This window comes from Tachysurus fulvidraco, chromosome 3 (genome assembly GCF_022655615.1).
Source record: "Tachysurus fulvidraco isolate hzauxx_2018 chromosome 3, HZAU_PFXX_2.0, whole genome shotgun sequence".
Lineage (NCBI taxonomy): Eukaryota > Metazoa > Chordata > Actinopteri > Siluriformes > Bagridae > Tachysurus > Tachysurus fulvidraco.
The window spans coordinates 26047086-26068986 of NC_062520.1; the positions used below are offsets into that span (position 1 = coordinate 26047086).

At 38.1% G+C, this 21901-nt stretch overlaps 2 protein-coding genes across 6 annotated transcripts; both read right to left on the reverse strand.

The window, feature by feature from the left end:
• Positions 1-812: 812 nt before the first annotated feature.
• On the reverse strand, positions 813-4618 carry si:dkey-247k7.2 (uncharacterized protein LOC797677 homolog). The gene is made up of 4 exons (XM_047811348.1): positions 4467-4618; positions 2141-2236; positions 1395-1510; positions 813-1181 (listed from the first exon to the last, which is right to left on the reverse strand). Exons 2-4 carry the CDS (start codon positions 2211-2213, stop codon positions 1056-1058), a joined length of 315 nt encoding a protein of 104 aa, XP_047667304.1. The 5' UTR covers positions 2214-2236; positions 4467-4618; the 3' UTR covers positions 813-1055.
• A 2221-nt stretch (positions 4619-6839) lies between these two features.
• Positions 6840-21765, reverse strand: trim46a (tripartite motif containing 46a). 5 transcript variants are annotated; one of them, XM_047811324.1, is made up of 15 exons: positions 21683-21765; positions 21358-21516; positions 19118-19373; positions 18666-18816; positions 16765-16963; positions 15948-16022; positions 15211-15357; positions 14705-14800; positions 13384-13637; positions 12882-13003; positions 11208-11546; positions 10961-10999; positions 10334-10563; positions 10137-10204; positions 6840-8619 (listed from the first exon to the last, which is right to left on the reverse strand). In XM_047811324.1, the coding sequence occupies exons 2-15, from the start codon at positions 21415-21417 to the stop codon at positions 8217-8219; spliced, it is 2439 nt and encodes an 812-aa protein (XP_047667280.1). In that variant the 5' UTR covers positions 21418-21516; positions 21683-21765; the 3' UTR covers positions 6840-8216. The 5 variants fall into 5 exon arrangements, 4 of the variants coding, with proteins under 4 accessions (XP_047667280.1, XP_047667282.1, XP_047667281.1 ...); XR_007140156.1 differs by having other exon boundaries at positions 8494-8619; positions 10082-10204; positions 21358-21746; XM_047811326.1 differs by lacking the exon at positions 15948-16022 and having other exon boundaries at positions 21358-21745.
• Between the last annotated feature and the right edge of the window lie 136 nt (positions 21766-21901).

Consider the following 21901-nt stretch of genomic DNA (forward strand, 5'->3'; position numbering starts at 1 on the left):
TCAGATGTGCTTCAACAGCAGAAACTTTTAAATCAAGATTAAAAACACATCTGTTTAACTCTGCATTTACTGAATGAGCGCTGTGCTGCTTCACACTGACTGCACTTTTTATCCAAATCACTTTTACTCCTGTTTTATTCTTTTTAACACATTTTAAACTGTTTTTATTAAAATCACATTTATTTTCTTTAATTGTTATTTGTTTTTGTTATGATTTTATCGTGTTTCTTATTTTTCATATATATTTCTTTTTTTCTTTTATAAACTGTTTTCTAATTTCTATGTAAAGCACTTTGAATGACCTCTGTGTATGAAATGTGCTATACAAATAAACTTGCCTTGCCTTGCCTTGCCTTGTGGCTTTTCTCTCTGTTGAAAAATCCACCAGATTTCCCCCATGTGCCAGCACTTTATGATTCTAAACCTGCCCATGGATTTATCAATTGGTCCTGATTTTGACTCCCTGGGTTCTAGTCTGTGTTTATGTGTCCATGTGGCATGATAGAAAAATTTCCTAGACATGTAGATATAAAATTCTATTCTCGTATACAGCTCAATGATCATATATTGAGTTTACTTATAACATTAATGCATTGAGGGAACAATTTATATCCTTCTAAGAATTCTCACACAGAGAATGCTATATTGTTATATGTAGGTGATGAGTCAAGTGGTAAATGGGAGAGTATTTTATGTAACTAAGACATTTATGTAAGAACATTTTGTGTGTGTGTGTGTGTGTGTGTGTGTGTGTGTGTGTGTGTGTGTGTGTGTGTGTGTGTGTGTGTGCGAGAGACAGAGAGAGACTAAAATTCCAAAATACACAGAATATGTGCATTCAATGCTTATATACAAATGCAAATCTTTACATCAGTATACACAGTACAGGGTCTTCACATTTTAATAGTGTATACAATGATTTATTGCTATGTGAATTTGTCACATCAGAAATCAGTTGCTCAGTAATTATAAGAGAGTCATTTACATCACACACCTTTAAGCTGATTTCAAATAAAGCCGACTTAGTACTAAAAACTTTTTAGTAAGTTTTTTTTTTAATTTGCTGGAGCCCTTTGCTTGATGTACTGGATGAGCTGTTCACATTCCGCTTGGTTGAGACGGTTATCCCTGTTAATATCAGCAAACCTCATGAACTCCCATATCAGCTCACTGGCAAAGTTCTAGAGGGAGAGAAGAGAAAGAGAGAGAGATAAAGAGGTTGCGTGCTTTAGCTATACACTGTTGTGACTGGTACAAAGGTGTGACTGAGAAATATGTCAAAAAAAAGTAAAGTGCCGTATCAGTGAACTTGCCAGATGACAAGATAAGCATAAACACTTGATAAAACAATTGTATGTGTTGATAGAAAGTTTTATCAGGAAGCAAACACACACCGGAACATAATCCCTGAATCTGATTGCGATCATGTCAAAGACCCGTCCAATAGTCATGGTGGTGCCATCATCAAAGTACTGGGCACAGATATTCTCATCAGGGGTCTCCTGTGGATCTGTGAAAGAGAGACATGAGGGGAGGCAATTATTAGCACCTAGAATCTTTTTTTATTAAATATAAATGTTTATTAATAGAATAATATTAACCTTAACCCTAACCCTTTCCCACTTGTACTTTCAGCTTACATTTCAGCATTTTGTCAGAGTGTAGGAGTGTATGTGTGTTTGTTTGAGAGAGAGAGAGAGAGAGAGAGAGAGAGAGAGAGAGAGAGAGAGAGAGAGAGAGAGAGAGAGAGAGAGAGAGAGAAACTAGCTCGGAATGAAAGTCTAATGCCTATATCATATGTTCAGAAGACATTTAATGTTTTGAGTGTAGAGTTTTGATGTACAAAATTTTTTTATAAACCGAATTTTATTAAATGATGATTAATAATTATAATTTGCCCTGAAATAGCTATTGAAGCTATTAAACTCAAACAAACATAAACATAACCTGTGTCTAATCAAACTTCAATTAACACACACATTTGATTTTAGCATATGATTTGTTAGTTTCTCTGCAACATTCAACATTCTATTTACACAGTAAAGTAGATAATTATGGGTATTAGCCACTGAAACTTGTTTACGGTTGTGGTGTTATGTTTAAGGTGCACAAGATTTCTAGTACTGAAGTTGGAACAAACCGTTCTCCGAGGTGACCACAGCCATGAGGCAAACCAGGCTCAATGCTGCAACCCAGAGTACAAAGCGAGCCATTACAGCAAAGTCTCAGCCAAACACTGAGGAAGACACAGACACAGGAAGACACTGAGATACTTTTATATCATTAGGAGGAACAGGACAGAGACTCTCTCTCTCTCTCTCTCTCTTTCTCTCTCTCTCTCTCTTTCTTTCTCTCTCTCAAACACACACACCTTTGTTTTACTATCCTTTCACCGACATAATTATTAATCCAGTTAATTAACTCCATGTCTACACCTAAACTTAATCCTAAAATAAATTCCAGTATACAAATGGAAATCATAGAGTCACAGTTCCAACTAAGGTAACAAACGAAATTTCCCCATTTGGATTAATAAAGTATTCTGATTCACTGACTATCTTCAAACGACGGGTGAAGACCTACCTGTACCTCTTCCTGAAACACTTGAACTAGCAATGTTTTTAAAAAAACCTGAACAGTTTTAGGTTAATGGTATCCTAAATCTGTAACCTAGTGAACCAGGGTTAATGTATTTTAATGAAGGGAGTCTGCCAAAAGCCATAAATGTAAATATAATTCAGGATGGCCTTGATATCATTTGTTACCCACGGTTTGTTGTTGGGATAACATAGGATAGTTCTTGGTGGTACAGTGCAGTTACAGTAACACAGAGGTCGATGTATTGTAGTCTGTTATTGCCAGTCCGTAACCTCAAAGCAGGCCTGAAGTTCCTCATAAGTCTTATCCATCCATCTCCTCACGATTCTGGTGGCCACAGTCTTGCTCTTAACCAGAGGTATATAACAGGAGTTGTATGCATTCTTCAGGTTTGCATACAATAAGTCGAGGGTCCTCTACTCACATGGTTGAAGTTGCCTGAGATGATGATGAATGCACTCGGATGTTTCGTCTGAAGTTATGATATGACGTTCATGAACTATGCCATGTCTGAACACCAGAGGGGCATTCTGTCAGTTTTTTTTATGTTTTGTGCCGTGTGTCTGTGTTTTCGGTTTGTGCTCATGTGTGTTTCCCAACCTAATTCTTAATCCATTAACACCTCTGCACACACCTGTTCCTTTTGTCTCACTCATTATTTCCATTACTTATTCCGGTTGTTGTTTGCTAACTCCTTGTGTTTTTGTGTGTAGTTCTGTCTGCTTGTTTCTGTTTTGTTATCTCAGTTGCTTTGTCTTCCTTAGTGTCTTTGCTGTTTTTCTTAATAAATCCCCTTTTTATGTTATCTCTGTATTTGGGTCTGGATTTCACTCGGTGAAGACACTGTTTTTCTGACAGAAAGCCCTCGACAGAGAGGTTTTAATCCAGTATGTCCTCGTGCAACCATATCTCCATAAAGCATTCTCGGTACTCTATCTGGCATTAACTAGCCCTGTCAGCTCCGACATTTTGTTAGACAGAGATAATAATGAGTGAGGAGAGCTACAAGTTCAAAGTACGTATGAGAGAGTAATCAGTGTGCAAGTTTGTGTGACCGGATGAACTGGTTAGTCTGTAAGCCATGAACCATAAGGTCATGGATTTAACAGCCTTGTTTTTGTTCAGGTGCATTTGAGAACTTAAATAACAGAAAGAAATTTAAAGCATATTGTTGTCGGGTTTTCTGTCCCTCCCATAGCTATTTAACACCATGGATTTGTATTCAGGCTCATTGTACACTTTGAGAAATAAAAGGAGCAAACTGTACTTTTCTATGTTGCTATGGTGATGGCATCAGATATTTATATCTGTTGGCATCAGATGTTTATATCACAAGGTAACTTAATTTTTTTTAGAAATACATGATATAATGCCCCCGTTGTGGTTCTACCCTAGCAACAAGGAACCTTACACCTGGGTACCTTTATTTCTTAGAATGAACATTTCTGTCAGTTTCTTTTTTCGGATACATTCATGTAAATGTAAAAACAATGGAACTGTCAGACATTTTTCTCAGAATAATAAATCCAGTCTGTTTCACCAAAGACAGTATTGCACTGTGTGCTTGTCCTTCATTATGTTATAAAGCAACGTCACACACATTCACAATAAATCACAGTGGTTAATACTGTACACTGCTGATACAAAGCAACTGCTTCACATCACCTCATTATTAACTTACTTCATTGATCCTAGAGTAATAAGAATAATAAGGAGCAATATATTTAACAATATATCTTTGTACATCTGCAGATCTACATTTTTGTAGATATGATTATCAAAAATACAATCAGATCCATGACGATATTAAACATGTTAATGAGACAAAACGTGGATGAGAAGAACTGTGATAATGATGAGATCCATACCTGTGTTAGATGTTGTGATGCTTAGGTTTTCTTGGTACATCAGAAGAGTAAACTGAAAGAGAAATGCAATGTGACTTTTTATTTACATGCCTTGTGAAAAACAAAAAAAAGGGAGGAACAAAGAAATGAGGTGTGAGTGATGTGGGCAGGTACAAAGTCTCTCTCTCTCTCTCTCTCTCTCTCTCTCTCTCTCTCTCTCACATACACATTCTTTAACAATGTTCCATCTTTTGTTCTTGGAATGCTGTTGGACGTTACACAGCAATATCTGCATGATGAAAGACAGATAAGAAAGGCACACTTCTACCTCGAGTTATGAAGATGTTTCATTCCCTGTCATTTTAGAATCAATCAAATGAACCTAAATTCCTCACAAGACATGGCATGTATTAATATTAATTGTCATTTTTTCCCTATTTTTTTATGTTCAGATTTGCAGTGATATTGTTGTGGTAGAGTTTCAGTAATATAAAAAAATAGCCCACTGATAGGCTCGAGCAAGAGCAAAAGGGTTCACAATTGGGACCCAGGACCTTTTCAGGGTTACTACTGTTTCCAAAATTATACTTTGTAGTGTTTGTAGAACAGTTCCAACAGTTGGAACAAGAAACAAGGAAAAGATGGTCAGATGTTATTCACATCAAACTTATGACCTCTGTGACTCATTCACTCACAGTATGTAGCTATAGAGATAGAGAAGAGCTCCAAAAAGCATCCAGTGTGGAAGTGCCTTGTTGAGGAGAAATTGCCACAGTCACACACACACACACACACACACACACACACACACACACACAAATACACTCTTTACAACAGAGATGAGCAGAAATGTTGAATGACCGGCATGTTGAAGCTTGAGATAAATGAGATCAGTTATCAGTCTTTTTAGACAAGATCAGGCATCTGAGGCAACAGCAGGTACAGTTTCATAGTTATCATTCTCAACTGTCCATCTGTAGCCTTGGATTCCTGTTTTTGTGGTTTATTTTTTTTGTAGTGCCTCCAGATTTCTGGCTGGTTTGATGTTCTCCAATGGGCTTTGGGGGCTTCCTCCAATACTCTGGTTTCCTCCCCCTGTCCGGAAAAATCTCTAGTGTGTAATTGTGGCTTGTGATTAGTTAGCACCATGTCCCCTTTTGTGTCCTGAGTTCCCTGAGATAGACTTCTAGGTAGAAGCATCCCTGTGTAGTATAAACAGCTCAGAAAATGGATGGAAGGGTAGATGATTGCATGAATGTGGAGGTGTTTTGAATGAAGTGGTCAATGTGTGTTTCATGTTCATATTTAGGATTAATAATGTAACCTTCACACACACACAACATAATGAACACACAATTGCCTAGTATTTCTGAAAAGATAGCTAAACCCCGGTATAACCTATCCAATCACAGCGGAGAGAAAAGTATGAGGAAGTGCTCATGAGACGCCTAGGAATTCAGAAAGAACAAATAAGTAACTTTGGAATGTACCATTTCAGTGCCCTTCCTTCTAGCATTCTTGCTATGTTTTCATGGCATCAGATAAACAATGGCAGGATTGAATTCATAGTATTCAATATTACTGAGGACCATGTGTTCAAAAATGGCATTCAAACTATTCAGTGCCTTATTATATAATTTAATCTAAAAACCAAATGATTTCCCATGCAAGCAAATTTCTTAGACCTGATGGAAAATTCTTGGTTACATATAAAGCCATTCTAGATCATAGGTTGCTCCAGGCATCCTGAAGAACCTGTCAGAGCTCTTCGGTAGTCTTCAGATTGTGTTAGTGATGTTTTTCATTTGATCTGTTTCTGATTATCTTACTTTTTGTAGCCTCATTACAACATATTGGACATTTCAGGATTTTTCTGCACCACGCCGATACCTGTTATATATATTTATACTGTTTCAGCCATTAATAGGACTAATGATCGTTTATATATTGCACAAAATTGCAAACATCATCAATTTCTTCCTAATAGTCAGTGTTCTGAAAAAATTCTTATTGTTACATGTATTTAGATGTTTTATATTTTTCCCTCAATTGTACAGATAATTATTTATTTATTTAACTAATTTTATTCTACTTTTTTATGGCACAGGCAGTGGAAATTTCGGTATACCATGTGAATGGGACAAATTTGATTTATTTTTTTTTAATCTGAATCAGAATTTCTTTTTTCCACTGGCAGATTATTACACAAAGGACATAAAAACAAGCAAACAAATAAATAACGGGTGTCTAAGACATTTGCAGTATGTAACCCTGAAGTTTCTTTTGAAGATACTTTTTCTTTTCTCTTCTAACTGCATGTCCTGCTTAATGGGTTTCATTCCTCTTCTAAAGCAGCAATTTGCATCAACTGCAAGAACACCTCATACATTTTGATTCATTTATAGTTTTATTTAATGTCATTTAATGTCTGCAAACCTGCCAAGGCAGCTAAAAACAGTCAACACCAGACTCTTCTCACTTTTTGTCTCATGTGAAAAAAAAAAAGAATGCAGCTTGTAATGTCAGAGAGAAACCACAAAGCAATCTGTCCTGAAGATTTTCCTGCATCGGGGGAAGAAAAAAAAGTTACAGCTGTACATCTGGTACAAAATGACAATGGAGACTCCTTCCAAAAATACACACTCACATCAAATATCAACAACGAGTCACTTTTCGAAAAACAAATGCCATACACGTCCTGAGCTGCTACTATAGAAATGGAGTAGAATATAATTGAAACGTAAACAGAGCTGAAAAATTCATCAGCAGAAACATTGATCTGATATATGGATCATTCTGGATATTAGACATAAACATGTTTTTCGCTCTGTTTTTAAAATCCGTTTGCATTTTAAGTTTTTTTTAACATGCTTTGTTAAAATCAGTGTCAGTTATAATCATACATATTTAGTCATGAATTGTATTCTACTATACTGTATACTGTATATTTATCTGAGACATTTGTGATACGCTGTAATAACGACTATAATACTGTGATATGTTACATTCGAATTGTTCAAATTGTTCGTTTTCCGTTCGTCACGTCTGCTGGCAAATCGCAGTAAAGAGCTTCGTTGTGAAAAGAAACACTTAGGATGTGTGTGCTTAAAAATACAATTATCTGAGGGATGTGACTTTTAGAAATCGCCTTAACGACTAAAGCCATAACGCCACAGGATCATGAATCGGACATTTATGTTACAGCTAAAATGCATTCTACAAACATGAACGGATGTTTGATTCTTCTGGTTTGGGTTGCTGTGATTGGACGTTGACAGACTGAGGCGGCGTTTTGGACAGTTATGCAGTGATCTTACTGTGTTATGCACAAAACAGACACACAGGACTCTCCTAAGTATGACACCAAAATTTGATCTAAACAAATAAGACTGAAATGTGGCAAATATACAGTACAATCCTATAAAAAGCAAATAACCCAGTATTAGTCAAAGCCTGTACAAACTATTAACGTAGTGCTTCACAGGCTAAGCGTGTAAAAAATAGCTTAGAAATCATTATACCCTTCAAACGGAACGCGAAATCATTCGTCATGTATGCCTATAGCCGAATTATACTATTCATGCACCAAACTGGACATACTTTATTTTCAGCATAATGGGTTGCATCAAGAAATCATGATTATCTGCATGCTGCATTTTATAGACATAATGCAGGAGCAAATCTTAATTATAAAGCCCTGCCTGTAAATCCGAAATATGGAAAAAAAAATGTGACTTTAAATGTGCTGAAGAGTTTCCGGGATAGAACTGTTTATGGCTTTAGTTTTTCAGTCAGATTTGTAGCATGGGTCTGAATGGTGACTCTTCTAGGTGGGGCTTGCTCCGTGCTGCGATTGGATATCATCTCTTGCAGTTGCAGCGCACCTCCACCAATGAAGCAAAAGGCCGGGCAAACAGGGGCGGAGCAATCGACAATCCCGTCCCACAGCATTCGTAGAGAGTGAGCATCGTAGAAAGTAACATGTCCTTTATCAAAGTCCAGGCACACGCCGAGGCGTGGGGGCAGGGGGGCTGTGAGAGGGCCACACATGCCATTAGATGCCCCGGATTTGGGCATGAGGATCTTCCCCATGCCCATGGTGAGGAAGCAGAATGGAGGCGGACAGTCCTGAGCATCCTCCGCTCCACTGTCATGCCCACTGTCAGGATCATATCTGATAAAAGAGAAAAGGGATCAAGAGAATGTTTAATCCTTAAGGTATATACAGTGTGTGTGGCAGAAACTGTTACCTGTTTCATTTATAAATACAGGCTGGGACAGAAGTAACATATTACGACGAGACTAAAAAAAACAAAAGATAAACTCTTCTCCATACTCTCTTCTCTTCTCAATCAAGTGCAGTTCAAAACAGTGACGCTTTTATTATAATGTGCTTACTGGTAACTTAACTTGCTACTTAACACAACACACAACAGCAAACATCTTTAACGTTCGGTGGGCATCACTGAAACGAGCAATTTAGGACTCTTTATGTATGTAATGTACACTTAACTTATGTAATTTAGAAGCAAGGTTATGAATCACTTCTCTGAATGAAAGTTAGCATGGCAAATGTGTACAGTGGGAAACGATGTGATGTTAGAATGTTACAACTAGATGTTTAGCAACAGACACACAATCGGTGCCTTGGTGCCTCATATCATAACACATCTACATTAACAGAAACCTTTGTGATGTGTAAACAGGGTCTTCAAATCAGAAGGTGGCGAGCTTGAATCCAAAGTCTATCAATCTGTCAGCTGAGCAGGGCCTTTAACCCTCAACTGCTAAGTTGCATTAAAAGAGGATTTAAATTTAGTTGCATTTAAGAGAAATAAAATATCGATGGCAGACGTGTCAGTTGGAGATGAATGAACGCCTGGTCAACTACACAAAACATTTATAAAGCTGTGAAATATAATGCCTGGTCAAGTACAGAGTTGCAATTGCTTTAAAATTTTAGACCTAGTACTTCATACTAGTAGATCGGCCAAGTATCTAGCCAGTTTTCTTTTCTAGTTTTGTGGGACAAGTTGTTATTTAAAGTGGCCGCACGCTGTATTTATCCAATCCTGCTGGTTGATGCCACAAAAATACAATAAGTAGGTTAAGCAAGGGTTTATGAATGTACAGTGTGAAACGTCAGATTAGGAACGGCCAGGATTCATTGTTAACCCCAGGTAATATAAGCAGTGTGAAACAAGATAACCCAGGCTTCTGTTATACCCAAAGTTTACAATGGCTTATCAGACTGTCTGAATCCCAATTAAAGTATTATGTTTTAGGAAATAAATCATTGGGCTGGTGTGAGGACTTGGAACCATTACTTAGCTGAAACCTGGCTACAAATCAGCTGCTTTTAACAAAACACAAACACAGAAAAATCACTTTTATACAAACTGTTATAGGACTGAATCGAATTATTGAAATTTTCTGCTTTATCCATGCCACTAGAATAGGCATCAGTTCTTTGCCATCTCAAATATAACCCAACCAATGCTGTTATAGAAAATCAATCATCACCATTCTGAGTAAATTGAAAATTCAGCAGCACTGTGGTAGAAAGAGAAAATAATACTGTCAGCCTTGTGGAATAAGTTTATTATTATTACAATAAGAAGGGTGACTTCACTTACAAAATTCTGCATCTTTAAATGTAAAAATGGTTCTTTAAAAAGTGAACAGCTTTACCGTGGACTTGCCATGTCCTGTGGTAAGTGAAACCATTCCTGAAGCTTTGTCTCTAGACCAACACCAACCTACACACACACACACACACACACACACACACACACACACACACACACACACACACACACATAAATCAATGAATCGCAAAAATATTTTGTATAATAAAGTCTGTGCTGTCCAATCTGTTGGCTGCTCACCTTGACTAAGTAGGAACCAGGCTCCACTGAGCATGCCCAGTAGTGACGGCCCTGTGTGATTGACACGTCTGCCACCAGGAGGTCAGTGGTCAGATGGAAGGAAGTGAGGGCGCGGTCGGCGGCCTGCAGCAAAGTCAGACCAGGCACGCTACGGGCATACGTCTGCCCCTTACCCAGTGCCACACGCTCAGCATGGAGCCCCCAGCGAGAGTCCAGACAAAATGACAGCACTGAGAGGCAAAAAGAAAGAGAGAAGGAAAGAAAGAGAGAGAGAGAGAGCCAGGGGAGTAGTAGGGAACAGAGAGGTGGGGATCGTATACAAACAGAGAAAAGGGACGGCAAACATAAGCAGGACAGAAATAAAATGGAGGTACAGCAAGTAGAAAGGTAAAGGAAGGACAAGAAAGAAGGAGGAAACAAGGAGTAGGGTAAAGAGGAAAGTAGGAAAATTGTACATATACTAGGATTTGGAGACAGTCAAGCAGCTGATATATTCCAGGTCAAACAGGAATACAAGTCAGAGCAGGAGAAGAAGAAAAGCCAATGGAAGCAAAGAGAAGATAAATCAAAGATAAGAATAAATGGTAAATGATAAATGTGAGAGGGTGGATAAAGAGCCTGATTTACATGACATAGAGAGAGGGGGGTGAAGGATTTGAACAAAAGCTGGACGGATGGGGAAACATTGATGAAGCAGGAAGGCAAACAGAGCATTTAAAGGTTGGATGAAAAAGTTAAGGTATGGAAAATAAGTACAAAAATAAGTCATAAACAAACTGAATTTAGGATGACGAATATCCCTATGAGTGTAGATATAATGTATGCAACAGAAAAAAAACTTTTAAAACATGTTGGTATTAATATTGTATGTTACCTTGTGCAGGAGGTGTATGTAGATAAACTTCCTCACTGTACTCCCCAAAACCTGCCTTGTTGCAGCCTCTCACTCTCAGCACGTAAACGCTGTCCATCTCCAGTCTGTCAATCACTGCACAAGTCCCGCCCACCTCGTCCATGCGCTGCCATGGACTGTTAGGGCCTCCAGAGCCTTCTGATTTGACCCCACCCCATAAAGGTCCATCTCTGCCATCTTTTCTCTGAAACTCCACGGAGTAGTGCCAGGCAGGAGCCGAGTCCTGCGGGAGGCGCCAGCACAAGTACAGCTGATCATAGGCCAGGGTCTTTTGTGTGTCGATTACTGGAGCCAGAGGAGCTAGAGCAGAAAACATGAAATGCTTTTTTTAGAATGCTATTAAATAGCTAAACATCCAAGCAGCACATTAAATTGTCGCTCTAAATCAATACCCTGAATCAGCAGGGTAATTATAATGAATTAGAATACCACAATGATCAAATGGCAATCCTCAAAATGCAGCAAAATACGGAATCAGTACATTTACTGTAAGTAAATTACAACAACCACATAACAATGAATCAGCACACTGAATCAGCATACTGAACCATTACATTGAAGCAAAATTCTAAATCAACACAATGAATCAACATACTGAATCATCACTCTCTGTTACTCTATCATCAAACTGAATCAAAATACTAAATCAGCATACTGAATCAACCTACTGAATCATCACACCCTGTTACTCTATCTACAAACTAAATCAAAAGTCTGAATCAGCATACTGAATCAACTTAATGAATCACCACACCCTGTTACTCTATCTACAAACTAAATCAAAAGTCTGAATCAGCATACTGAATCAACTTAATGAATCACCACACTATCATTACACTGAATCAACATACTGAATCAACTTAATGAATCACCACACTATCATTACACTGAATCAACATACTGAATCATCACACTCTGTTACTCTATCATCAAACTGAATCAAAAGACTGAATCGGCACACTGAATCAACTTAATGAATCACCACACTATCATTACACTGAATCAACATACTGAATCAACTTAATGAATCACCACACTATCATTACACTGAATCAACATACTGAATCATCACACTCTGTTACTCTATCATCAAACTGAATCAAAAGACTGAATCGGCACACTGAATCAACTTAATGAATCACCACACTATCATTACACTGAATCAATATACTGAATCAACATTCTGAATCATCACACTCTGTTACTCTATCATCAATCTGAATCAAAAGACTGAATCAGCATACTGAATCAACATACTGCATCATCACACTAAGGCATCACACTAAAGCAAAATACTGATTAAGCACACTTAATCAACACACTTACTTAACAGTTGAATTAGACATCCCAATTAATCTAAAAGCTAAATTATGAAGAAGGAAAACAGAGTGAGTTAAAAAGTCAAGTATGTATGTCCTGAATAGTCATAAAAACGAGATGTCTTTAATACAAGTATATTTATTGAGAAATAGCCTACAACGTATACTTTTAGGACCACTGGCTAACACCCTTTGCTAGGTAGAAGTTACCTCTGTAATTCTAATTCAGTATCCTATGAAACTGACACATACTGTATAAATAGGCATCACAGCTTGGTTGTGAAAATGCATTTAGTTTGGTGGATCCGATAACAACCTTGTATGAAATTCATGCTGCTGATTAGCTTGAGCTCTCGGGAGATGTCCACATGGAAACGGCGGAACGAGGGATCAGCCGAGATTGAGAAGCGCTGCAGGTTCTCTATGGCTCTAACCAACCTGTGAACGGCACAGAGAAGACACAGAAGCACAGAAATCAATACAGCTGAATAAACATTGGGAATTTGGTGGATAATAAACAAAAACACAACAGAGTGCAGTATACCGGTATGATAGTAGACTACGATAAGGAACTTGAGTAACTTGAGTAATATTTAATAATACCACAAAAATGTTATTGCCTGTTGAGATTTTTTTTTTAAAAAGGGTCAGAACAAACAAGAACAGAAAAAGAAATAAATTCCACTAATACTCTTTGGTTTGTGTGATAACCACAGTGAAAATGTTCCCTACTGTTCCACCTCATACTGTTCACTAGAGTCTACATATATACCGTATAATCTATTACTGCACACACAGACACACAAACACACTCGCACCGGTTATGTGTGATTCTGGCAGCCTGCACAAAGCACGGCTGGTCGTTTTCTTTCAGCAGCTCCTGTGTGTACATGACGAGCCCCGCATTGTCCATCAGGCTCTGCTTCTCTGAAAGCTGCGTGTTTAGAGCTTCCGATCTTTGAGCGCGAGTCTCCTCCAGAGTTTTGAGTAGCGCACTCTGCCGTTCGACCATCTCTTCACGCATGTTGTTCACACACTGATTCAGCTGCTCTTTAGCAACAGCGCTATTCACCTAGGCACACAGGCGCACAAATACATGATGTGTTTGACATGAAGAGCATCTAACTACAGCTACAGTGTGCGTAACAGGTTCGGTGATACAAAAGCATGGGTTTTTTTTGTTGCTATTGTTAATATAAGTAAAAACAGACACAAAACCCTATGACATGCTTAGAGGTTCTCATAATAGAATGTGTGCATAAGGTATAGGAGCAAATATAAAATGGAGATCATGTCAGAGCAAAAAAATCACTTCATGTATCATTTACTGCCTGACCAAAAAAAAAAAAAAAAATACACACTAATATTTTATGAGACTGGATTTTGCTTTGATTACAGCATGTATTCGCTGTGGCATCCACTTTTTACAAGCTTATGCAATGTCACAACATGTCCGATTTTATTTATTTATTTAGGCAGCATTTATTTCTGTTCCCTAGCAAATTGATGCCTTTGGTTTTTTATGTCTATACAGCAGTTATGTCTGAATCTCACTGTGTGTTAAAATGCTCAGGTGAAAAATAAGCTCAAAAATTCTGTCCAATCTGAGAGGATTTGCTGCGTACAGTGGTTTTACTGATTGAGTTACTGTGGCCTTCCTTTCAGCTTAACATATTTAGCCCGTTCTCCTCTGACCTTACTCAACAAGGTTTTCCTTGCCTTCCACTTTAGGAGCTGACGCTCAGAGGATGTTTTTTGTTTTCTATGCCATTCTGTGTAAATTTTAAAGATGGTTAAAATTGTAAAACTGTGAAAATCCCCATGTCGGAAAAACTTAAAGCCAATACGGATCCAAGATCCATCAAAAGTCCGGTCAAAGTCACTGAGATCACACTGAGGTGAGCATTAAATGAAACTCTTGATCTGCATCTGTCTGAGTGGATAACTGCATAAATTATTTATAATATAATAATTATACTGTATATAATTATATATTATAATATTATAATAATTTATATTATATTATATTATAATAATTTACTGCATAAATTAAAGATTTTCCATGTTCACAAAGGATTTAATACAAGAACAATCTGACCTGTATTCAGATAATAAAATGTGCAGTAGATGAAGCTTTACCTCTGTCTGAGCGATGGCACTCTCCACTTGTGTGATTTGGGCCTGCACTCTCTCTTGATGGGCCAGAATGTAGTTCATCTGCTTAGTAATTTTATCCTGTTAAACCACAACATGGAGTCACTCAGAGCACAATGAACATCGTGACACTGTTTTCAGAAATTTAAGGGCGCGTACACCTTTTGTTCACAGATCTCTGCAAGTTACATCCCAAACAAAACAAAACAAGCTAAGACAAAATTGCTCATATCTTTCTACAACAATCATAAAAAAAAAATAATTATTAAAAACTGCTGTACTGAAAAATGCACATCTTAGTGACTTGATAAAAGATCTATTTATTACAGCCAGTGATTAAATATAACTTGATTTATAACTGCTTTTTAATTTGATATGATTATGCAATATTATGCAGTAAATCAATAAGGGTTTTTTGTTACTATTAATGTATCCAAATGACAGGTACTGCTTTATATATCACTGATGTACTTGGGGTATTAAGAGAGTACCTTCAGAGTCTGGTAGGCGTGTGCTATGGGCATGACCTTGTGCCCATTGTGAACACGGCGCAACTTACAGAGCGCACACAACAGTCGTTGACACGAGCGGCAGTAAAACTGCATCCGCTCCTGATCGTGCTCAACACATACCAGCACCTGAAAGACAGAGACAGGAAAAATATTACTACATGGCATATAATAATAGTAATAATAATATGTAATGTCTTGACTTTATAGTAATGCAGCTTGATACTGTAATATATTTTAAAATGTTTATTACAGCACACATGCAATATAAATAACACTTAGTAAATACAAAGTAAACACAAAAGGTCAAGTGATTACAACCTTTAAATCAGTGTTTAAATCTTTTATCCTATATTTACAGTCCTCTTTTACTAACATTATCAACATAATTCCTGGTTATCCTCTCATTAGCCAAGAGAAATTAGAATAATATATGGCAAGCATATAAAGGGTCATGGTAGACAAAATATCTTATACTTTGAGTAAAGTCTATGCCCCGTCAATTAAAAATATCCTTTGTAAAGAATACCAATAGTCTGTTTGAATTTGATCACATGAAGTAATAATCAGTGGATCTTAGTTTTCAAGACTCAAGTGTGGCTTCTGCTTTGGATGGAACGTAAACCTGCATTCACACCGGTGTTTTCTAGATAAGATCAGACACCCCTGACCTAAAAACTACTGAAACCTATGTCTCAGACATGTCATGGAGACATTACCAAAATGATCCTGTTGAGGAGACAGACACAAAGGTGCAGATTCTTGAAGGATGAAATGCAAAACGACAACTGAATCTGTTAAACGCAAGAAGCATGAAACTAAACAGAAAATACAAGGGAAAAAAAACATGTGGAGTATGAGAAAGACTATAGTACACATGACAACACACAAAAACACAACTACTTCTTGAAAAGGAGACACTGAAACACAGAAACTAATGGTGCGTTCAATTCATTTGGGAAGTTTGGAGTTTGTGAGTTGGAGGCAAAAACAGTAAGAAAAAAATAAAAATAGATGTAACGTCTGTAGTTGAAGGTAAATTTGTCTCGGAAGTTGATTTGAGTTATTTACTTTATTATTTGATTTGGTCGTGCGGTTTTATTAGATTACATGCAAATTGCTTAACATTCAAGCTTTTACAAAAAAAAAAATACAAAAGCTTTGCGCAATTACGATATAATATGTAACTATAAAAGTTTACAGTGATTTTTTATAAATTACAACATAAAAAGTGCACCTGGTGCACATTATTTCTTCTTCATTTTCTAGAAGCAGAGTAAAAAAGTTGCTTTTTTTTATATATATAATTAAGATAATGTACATAAAGTACTTAACTAAGAGAAAGTACACTGTACACTTAGATAAGTCGTAATTACGACTTCCCAACTTGTAAATACGAACTTCCCAGAAGGATTTAAACGAACAGTTATGGTGCAAATCAGGGTGAAAATGTGTCACAGGTGCAAGTGATAAGAACATGTGCTGGGGCTGCTGGGAAATGTAGTTCAGTGCTACCATGATAATGACCAAGCTTACCTTGGGTCTGAAACTGTGTGTGGGCAGAACGTGTTCGTGTTGAGCGCGAGGCGTACCCCAGGGGTGATACAACTTAAAACACTCGTTACAGAAATTGGCCCGGCAGTCAGAGCAGCCTTTAGTGGCCTCCAGTGTTTGAGGTGGCTTGCAGAACTGACACATCACTGCCAAACTGCCCAGACTCACTGTTTGTCTGTACCTACAGTATACACACATATGCACAATTAGACATTTTAGATATTATAGACCTGATTTTCTTCATACAGTACTCACATGTATATGAAGCAGAACAGTCAAGCTTCCCAAGAGTGTGTCTCCTAATACATACATATATACTGTATATTCAGCTTCTCATCCTTTTTCCAAACAAATGGGATTTTCACAAACACAACATGTCTTGTGTAAATGCTCTTACACATGATCTAAAACTTATAAAGTGAAAGTGACATGACATACAGCTAAGTACAGTGACCCATACACACAGTGCACACACACACTGTGAACACACCTGGGGCAGCCATTTATGCTGCGGCGCCCAGGGAGCAGTTGGGGGGGTTCGGTGCCTTTGCTCAAGGGCACCTCAGTCGTGGCTGGCCCGAGGTTCGAACCCACAACCTTTGGGTTAGGAGTCAGACTCTCTAACCATTAGATCACGACTTCCCCCAACCCATAACCAGCTTGATAAATGAGGCTCAATAACAATAGAATATGTGTTTTATTTACTTTATTCTTTTTATGTTTACAAGTCAAGATCGTTCAAATAATGGTTAAATATGAGGAAGACAAGTGTGTAGAAACACCGGAGTCTTTGGTAAAGGAACAACCTCAGCAGATCTTCGCACACTGCAGCAGCTCAGCATATCAAAGCTGCACCACATCAGCACACTGCTAAAGGCTTCTGATTTTAATTCCTTCTTTCTTTCTTTTCTTCTTTCCTTCCCTTTGCTATGCTTAACTCTAATTAAATGTGTCTCTGATCTTCCTTCTGTAGCAGCTTTTTTTGGCCCATATAAAGACAGGCACATTTGTCAGTGTAAGGAATGAAGAGCTACGTGGACTTTAAACTGCAGTTGCCAGGAAATGGTGAGCAAAGCACCAGAAGTCTGTCCGGGGGCATTTTTCTTATTCTCCATCGATCCTTTTTATAGCTCAGCCTTTCTGCTTTGTTTCTAAAACTGGTTTGTAGCATTCTGCTGTTTGAAGAATGTCATGCTAGTAACAAAAAGAAATAGAACACTGTGGAGAAATGTGTTTATCTGGTTAAGAGCTTTATGCAGAATCAATGTGCTTCTGGGAAATGTTCAGTACAGTGTAATTAACACCAACTGAGACGTCATCATTATTATTATTTCTCTGTGTGTGTGTGTGTGTGTGTGTGTGTGTGTGTGTGTTTGTGTGTGTGTGTGTGTGTGTGTGTGTGTTTTTGAGTGACAGAGAGAAAGAGTGAGTGTATATATGTGTGTGTGTGTGTGTGTGTTTGTGTGTGTGTCTGTCTGTCTGTGTGTGAAACAACACTTTAAAAAAGTGCTAAAATATCCTACATCCTAAAGCTCAGGGTTTCGTACCGTTGATTTAGTATCGTGTTGCCACATTCATGTTGGTACAAAATAAGACAACATTAACATTAAGACAGAATAACAGGATGGATTAAATGCCATTTTAAAATCTGCCAAATAACAAGGATGGAAACCATATTGTTAAATTAAACCACATCTGATTAAGCATCTGATTAATGTGACAGTTTGGAAAAATACCGGCTTTATACTAGCAACATACTGACACTATATTAGAGATGCACGTTTATCTCAAAGCTTCTGATTCATTTATGTTAGTCTTATAAGCGCGAGTGAAAGCAGTTGTGCGCACATAAGAGTAAGTGTGTGTATGTGTGTGTGTTTGACCTTTCAATGATGCGCTCCAGTGTGAGATTGCGTAGGCAGTCAGCAAGGCCCCGTTCTCCCAACTCCACATCCCGATGACAAGTGGGACAAGGAAACAACATATTGAGTGGAATTATGTCTTTCCGTCTCCGGCCCGGATAGGTGCCACATACTGAGAGAGAGAGACAGAGAGAGAGAGAAAGAGAGAGAGAGAGAGAGAGAGAGAGGGAGAATTGGAATGATTCATGATTGATTTTCTCAGAGAGATATGAATAATGCTAATCCAGAAAATATACTCCTTTAGATTATTAACAATTTATCAAAGGACGAGGGAGAAAAGAAATCTCTCTCTCTCTCTCTTACGCACACACACACACACACAGCTGCATCAACTAAGGCAGTGATGAAGTTATATAGTGATGTCATATAGTTTCAGTCAAACTGTAGTTACACACACACAAACACACACACACCTGTTTTGAGCACACGCTCAAGACGGTCAGTTTTAGGTGGTGGTCGGCGAGCGTGTCGTGGTGAGCGAGTGCTGGGGCTAGACGTGGGTGTGTTGGGCTCCGGCGGGAGTTCAGGTGGAGGGTAACCTCTCTGTACCAACACCTCCGCTGCACACAACACACACACACTGTGCAGGCACGGCAACACAATCGGCTGTTTCACCATCTCCTCACACACAGGACAGTGGAGCTCCCGCTCCATACTCTTCATATTAGACTGAGAAAGAGAGAGAGAGAGAGAGAGAGAGAGAGAGAGAGAGAGAGAGAGAGATACGGGGCAGACACATAGACAGGCAGACAGCGACAGACAGGAAGGCAGACAGACAAGGAAGACACCGAGACAGAGAGACAGACCCAGGAAGAGAGGTTATTAATTTAAATCACCAGTGTCTAAAAAGGTAAGTATTTTTTGTATGATTTTTTAAAAATTTCATTCTTTTTTCATTTAAATTTTACTTTCTTATGTTTCAGACTCACAGGCCATAAGCTTGTTTCCTTGCCAAGTAAAAACAGAAAAGCCTTTACCTCCTCCATACAGGACACATACTATATAAAACAGCCCTTTTACATAGTGTTTGTTCTCTCTCCCATTCCTACTTGAGGACATGAAATCAATTCTTCCCCTATTTGTATCGTTAGAACAGACACATGGCCTAATGTTTGTATCAGCATGTAGCAGTGTTGACGTAGCAGACATGAGAGAGTGCAGACGCAATGGGAAATGCTACATAAATACTACAGGTGACACTCTGAGTAACAGGAGACGCTGCAGTGAAGGGCGGTAGATCAGTGGGATTTGCTACTAGAGAAAAAGGAACAGAAAAATTACACGAGGGAAATTGAAAGACTGTCGATGCCAACAGTTCAAACTAATTTAATTTCAGGATGTTTTGAGGAAGCTCTGACACCCAGAGTGTTTGCAAAGCAGGCATGTGATGAACCGTTCATGAAATCGTGAGTCAACAATATGAGCCATGATTCAGAAAATTTAATCTACAGGATAATTAAATATCTGCTTGTTAACAGACAGACAGCCCATGAACTGTCCACAGAGGTTCGATAACAGATAAGAAAATGGCCTTATGTTGAAGGTGCATCGTAAATATAAAGGTTCATGGGTTTTTTTTAAACAGATTCACAAGCACTGTATAAACCCCTATCCTTTCTTTTTCCATTGGTCATCATTGCAGACAGACGAGTCATGAATGTTTTGGTGACTGGAGTTAATGATGTCATACTGTGACTAAACAGCATTTGGTGCTACGGCTTATTAATAAGCAATCAATCGGAGAATCAGCCCAGATTAGACCTGTGTCCTGGGAGGACATCCACACGCTATGTGGAGCTAAGACATGTGCTTTACAGGGATCCGTCATGTCTTATCTAAAGATAAGTTATCTTATTCACAAATTATAGGGTTTTATTTTATATAAGAAGTCAGACAGATATAATACTGAGGTTACACAGTAGGAAAAGGAAGTGCCACCTTCTGGGCGGCACTTAGATGTCATTTTAGTGTCATTTTCAGACTTTTTTTGCAGACTTTTTTTTACTGTCTTCCTTCACCAGAATTCAGATTGATTGCTGCTCCATTACAGCACTATATAAGAGTCTGAGTGATTCTCATCCTCAGTAGGGAACAATATCAGAACTAAAGGGATTTTTTTTGTCTTCCATTATTTCTGCAAAAATTATTTCTCGGATCTTCATTATTGTTATCACTATTACTTTTCACTTTTAAAATCACATCTCCTCCTCCTCCTCCTCCTCCTCCTCCTCCTCACCGAACAGTCGCACAGTCCCACAGTCCGTCACCATGGCAACATGTGCCACTCGCGCATCCCTTGCGCGGCTTTGTGTTTTAATCATCCGCTCTGATTATTCTCAATTTACCGTTTACGTAAATCATCCGTAAAGTAACCTATGATACGCTATGCCGTCCGGTTACATTTATAACGAGACGCATTTAGAAAGCGCGTGAATAACATAACGGCCGCGCGCGCGCGCCTCTCAGGGATATTGCTAATAAATATAGCTATCGATGACATGAAGTCACGTGACATGGCCTGTTAGTAAGGTAGTCGTTTGTTCTCTCTGACGTTATTAATCACGAGCTAAATGACAGGAGAACCAGCACATAAAACAAGCATTGCTAAACCAAAAACAGATATAACGCAGATAAAAGCAGAGAATATACTTACGCTAATGCGCACTAACGCGTCCATTATGGAGGTAAAAGTCTGCAGCTCTGCGTCTGCCATGTTTAAAAATAAGCCAAGGTGCAGAAATTTATTCCATCTGAGGGTTTAATGCTGCAGGAGTGAAGCACAGAGACGGTGACGGTGGCCTTTAACCAGGAGCTGCCATGACACATAAACATACAGCCTGTTACATATAATAATGAACTAAATCGCGCTGTCCACTTTCACTCTATCCATTTTATGGTGGTTTTAAATTTAAACGGTGTAGATGCTCCTTCTGTAGGAAGGCAGAGATAAGAAGAGAGGGAGAAAGAGAGAGATGTACATCTAAAGAAGATCCAAAACAGACGTCTACGATGATGAAACGGGTTCACTGAGTGTGGAGCATGCGTGCTACGCATGCGTGCTGCGCGAGCCAAAAATATATATGAATTTAAAAAATAAAATAAAGGTTAATAATAATATAATTATTTTAGAATTATGTATCCGTATTTATTATTATTATTATTATTATTATTATTATTATTATTATTATTATTATTAT

Excerpts from the sequence above, each read along its gene's own strand:
- si:dkey-247k7.2 (XM_047811348.1), bottom strand. The coding sequence starts at position 2,213 with ATGGCTCGCTTTGTACTCTGGGTTGCAGCATTGAGCCTGGTTTGCCTC. Across the intron at positions 1,511-2,140 it reads TGTGGTCACCTCGGAGAACG|ATCCACAGGAGACCCCTGAT; the intron begins GTTTGTTCCAAC and ends TCTCTTTCACAG. Across the intron at positions 1,182-1,394 it reads GATTCAGGGATTATGTTCCG|AACTTTGCCAGTGAGCTGAT; the intron begins GTGTGTGTTTGC and ends CTCTCCCTCTAG.
- trim46a (XM_047811324.1), bottom strand. The coding sequence starts at position 21,417 with ATGGCAGACGCAGAGCTGCAGACTTTTACCTCCATAATGGACGCGTTA. Across the intron at positions 11,547-12,881 it reads CAGCATGAATTTCATACAAG|CTCCTCTGGCTCCAGTAATC; the intron begins GTTGTTATCGGA and ends TTTCTGCTCTAG. Across the intron at positions 10,564-10,960 it reads CCCCCCTCTCTCTATGTCAT|TGCTGTCATTTTGTCTGGAC; the intron begins GTAAATCAGGCT and ends TTTGCCTCTCAG.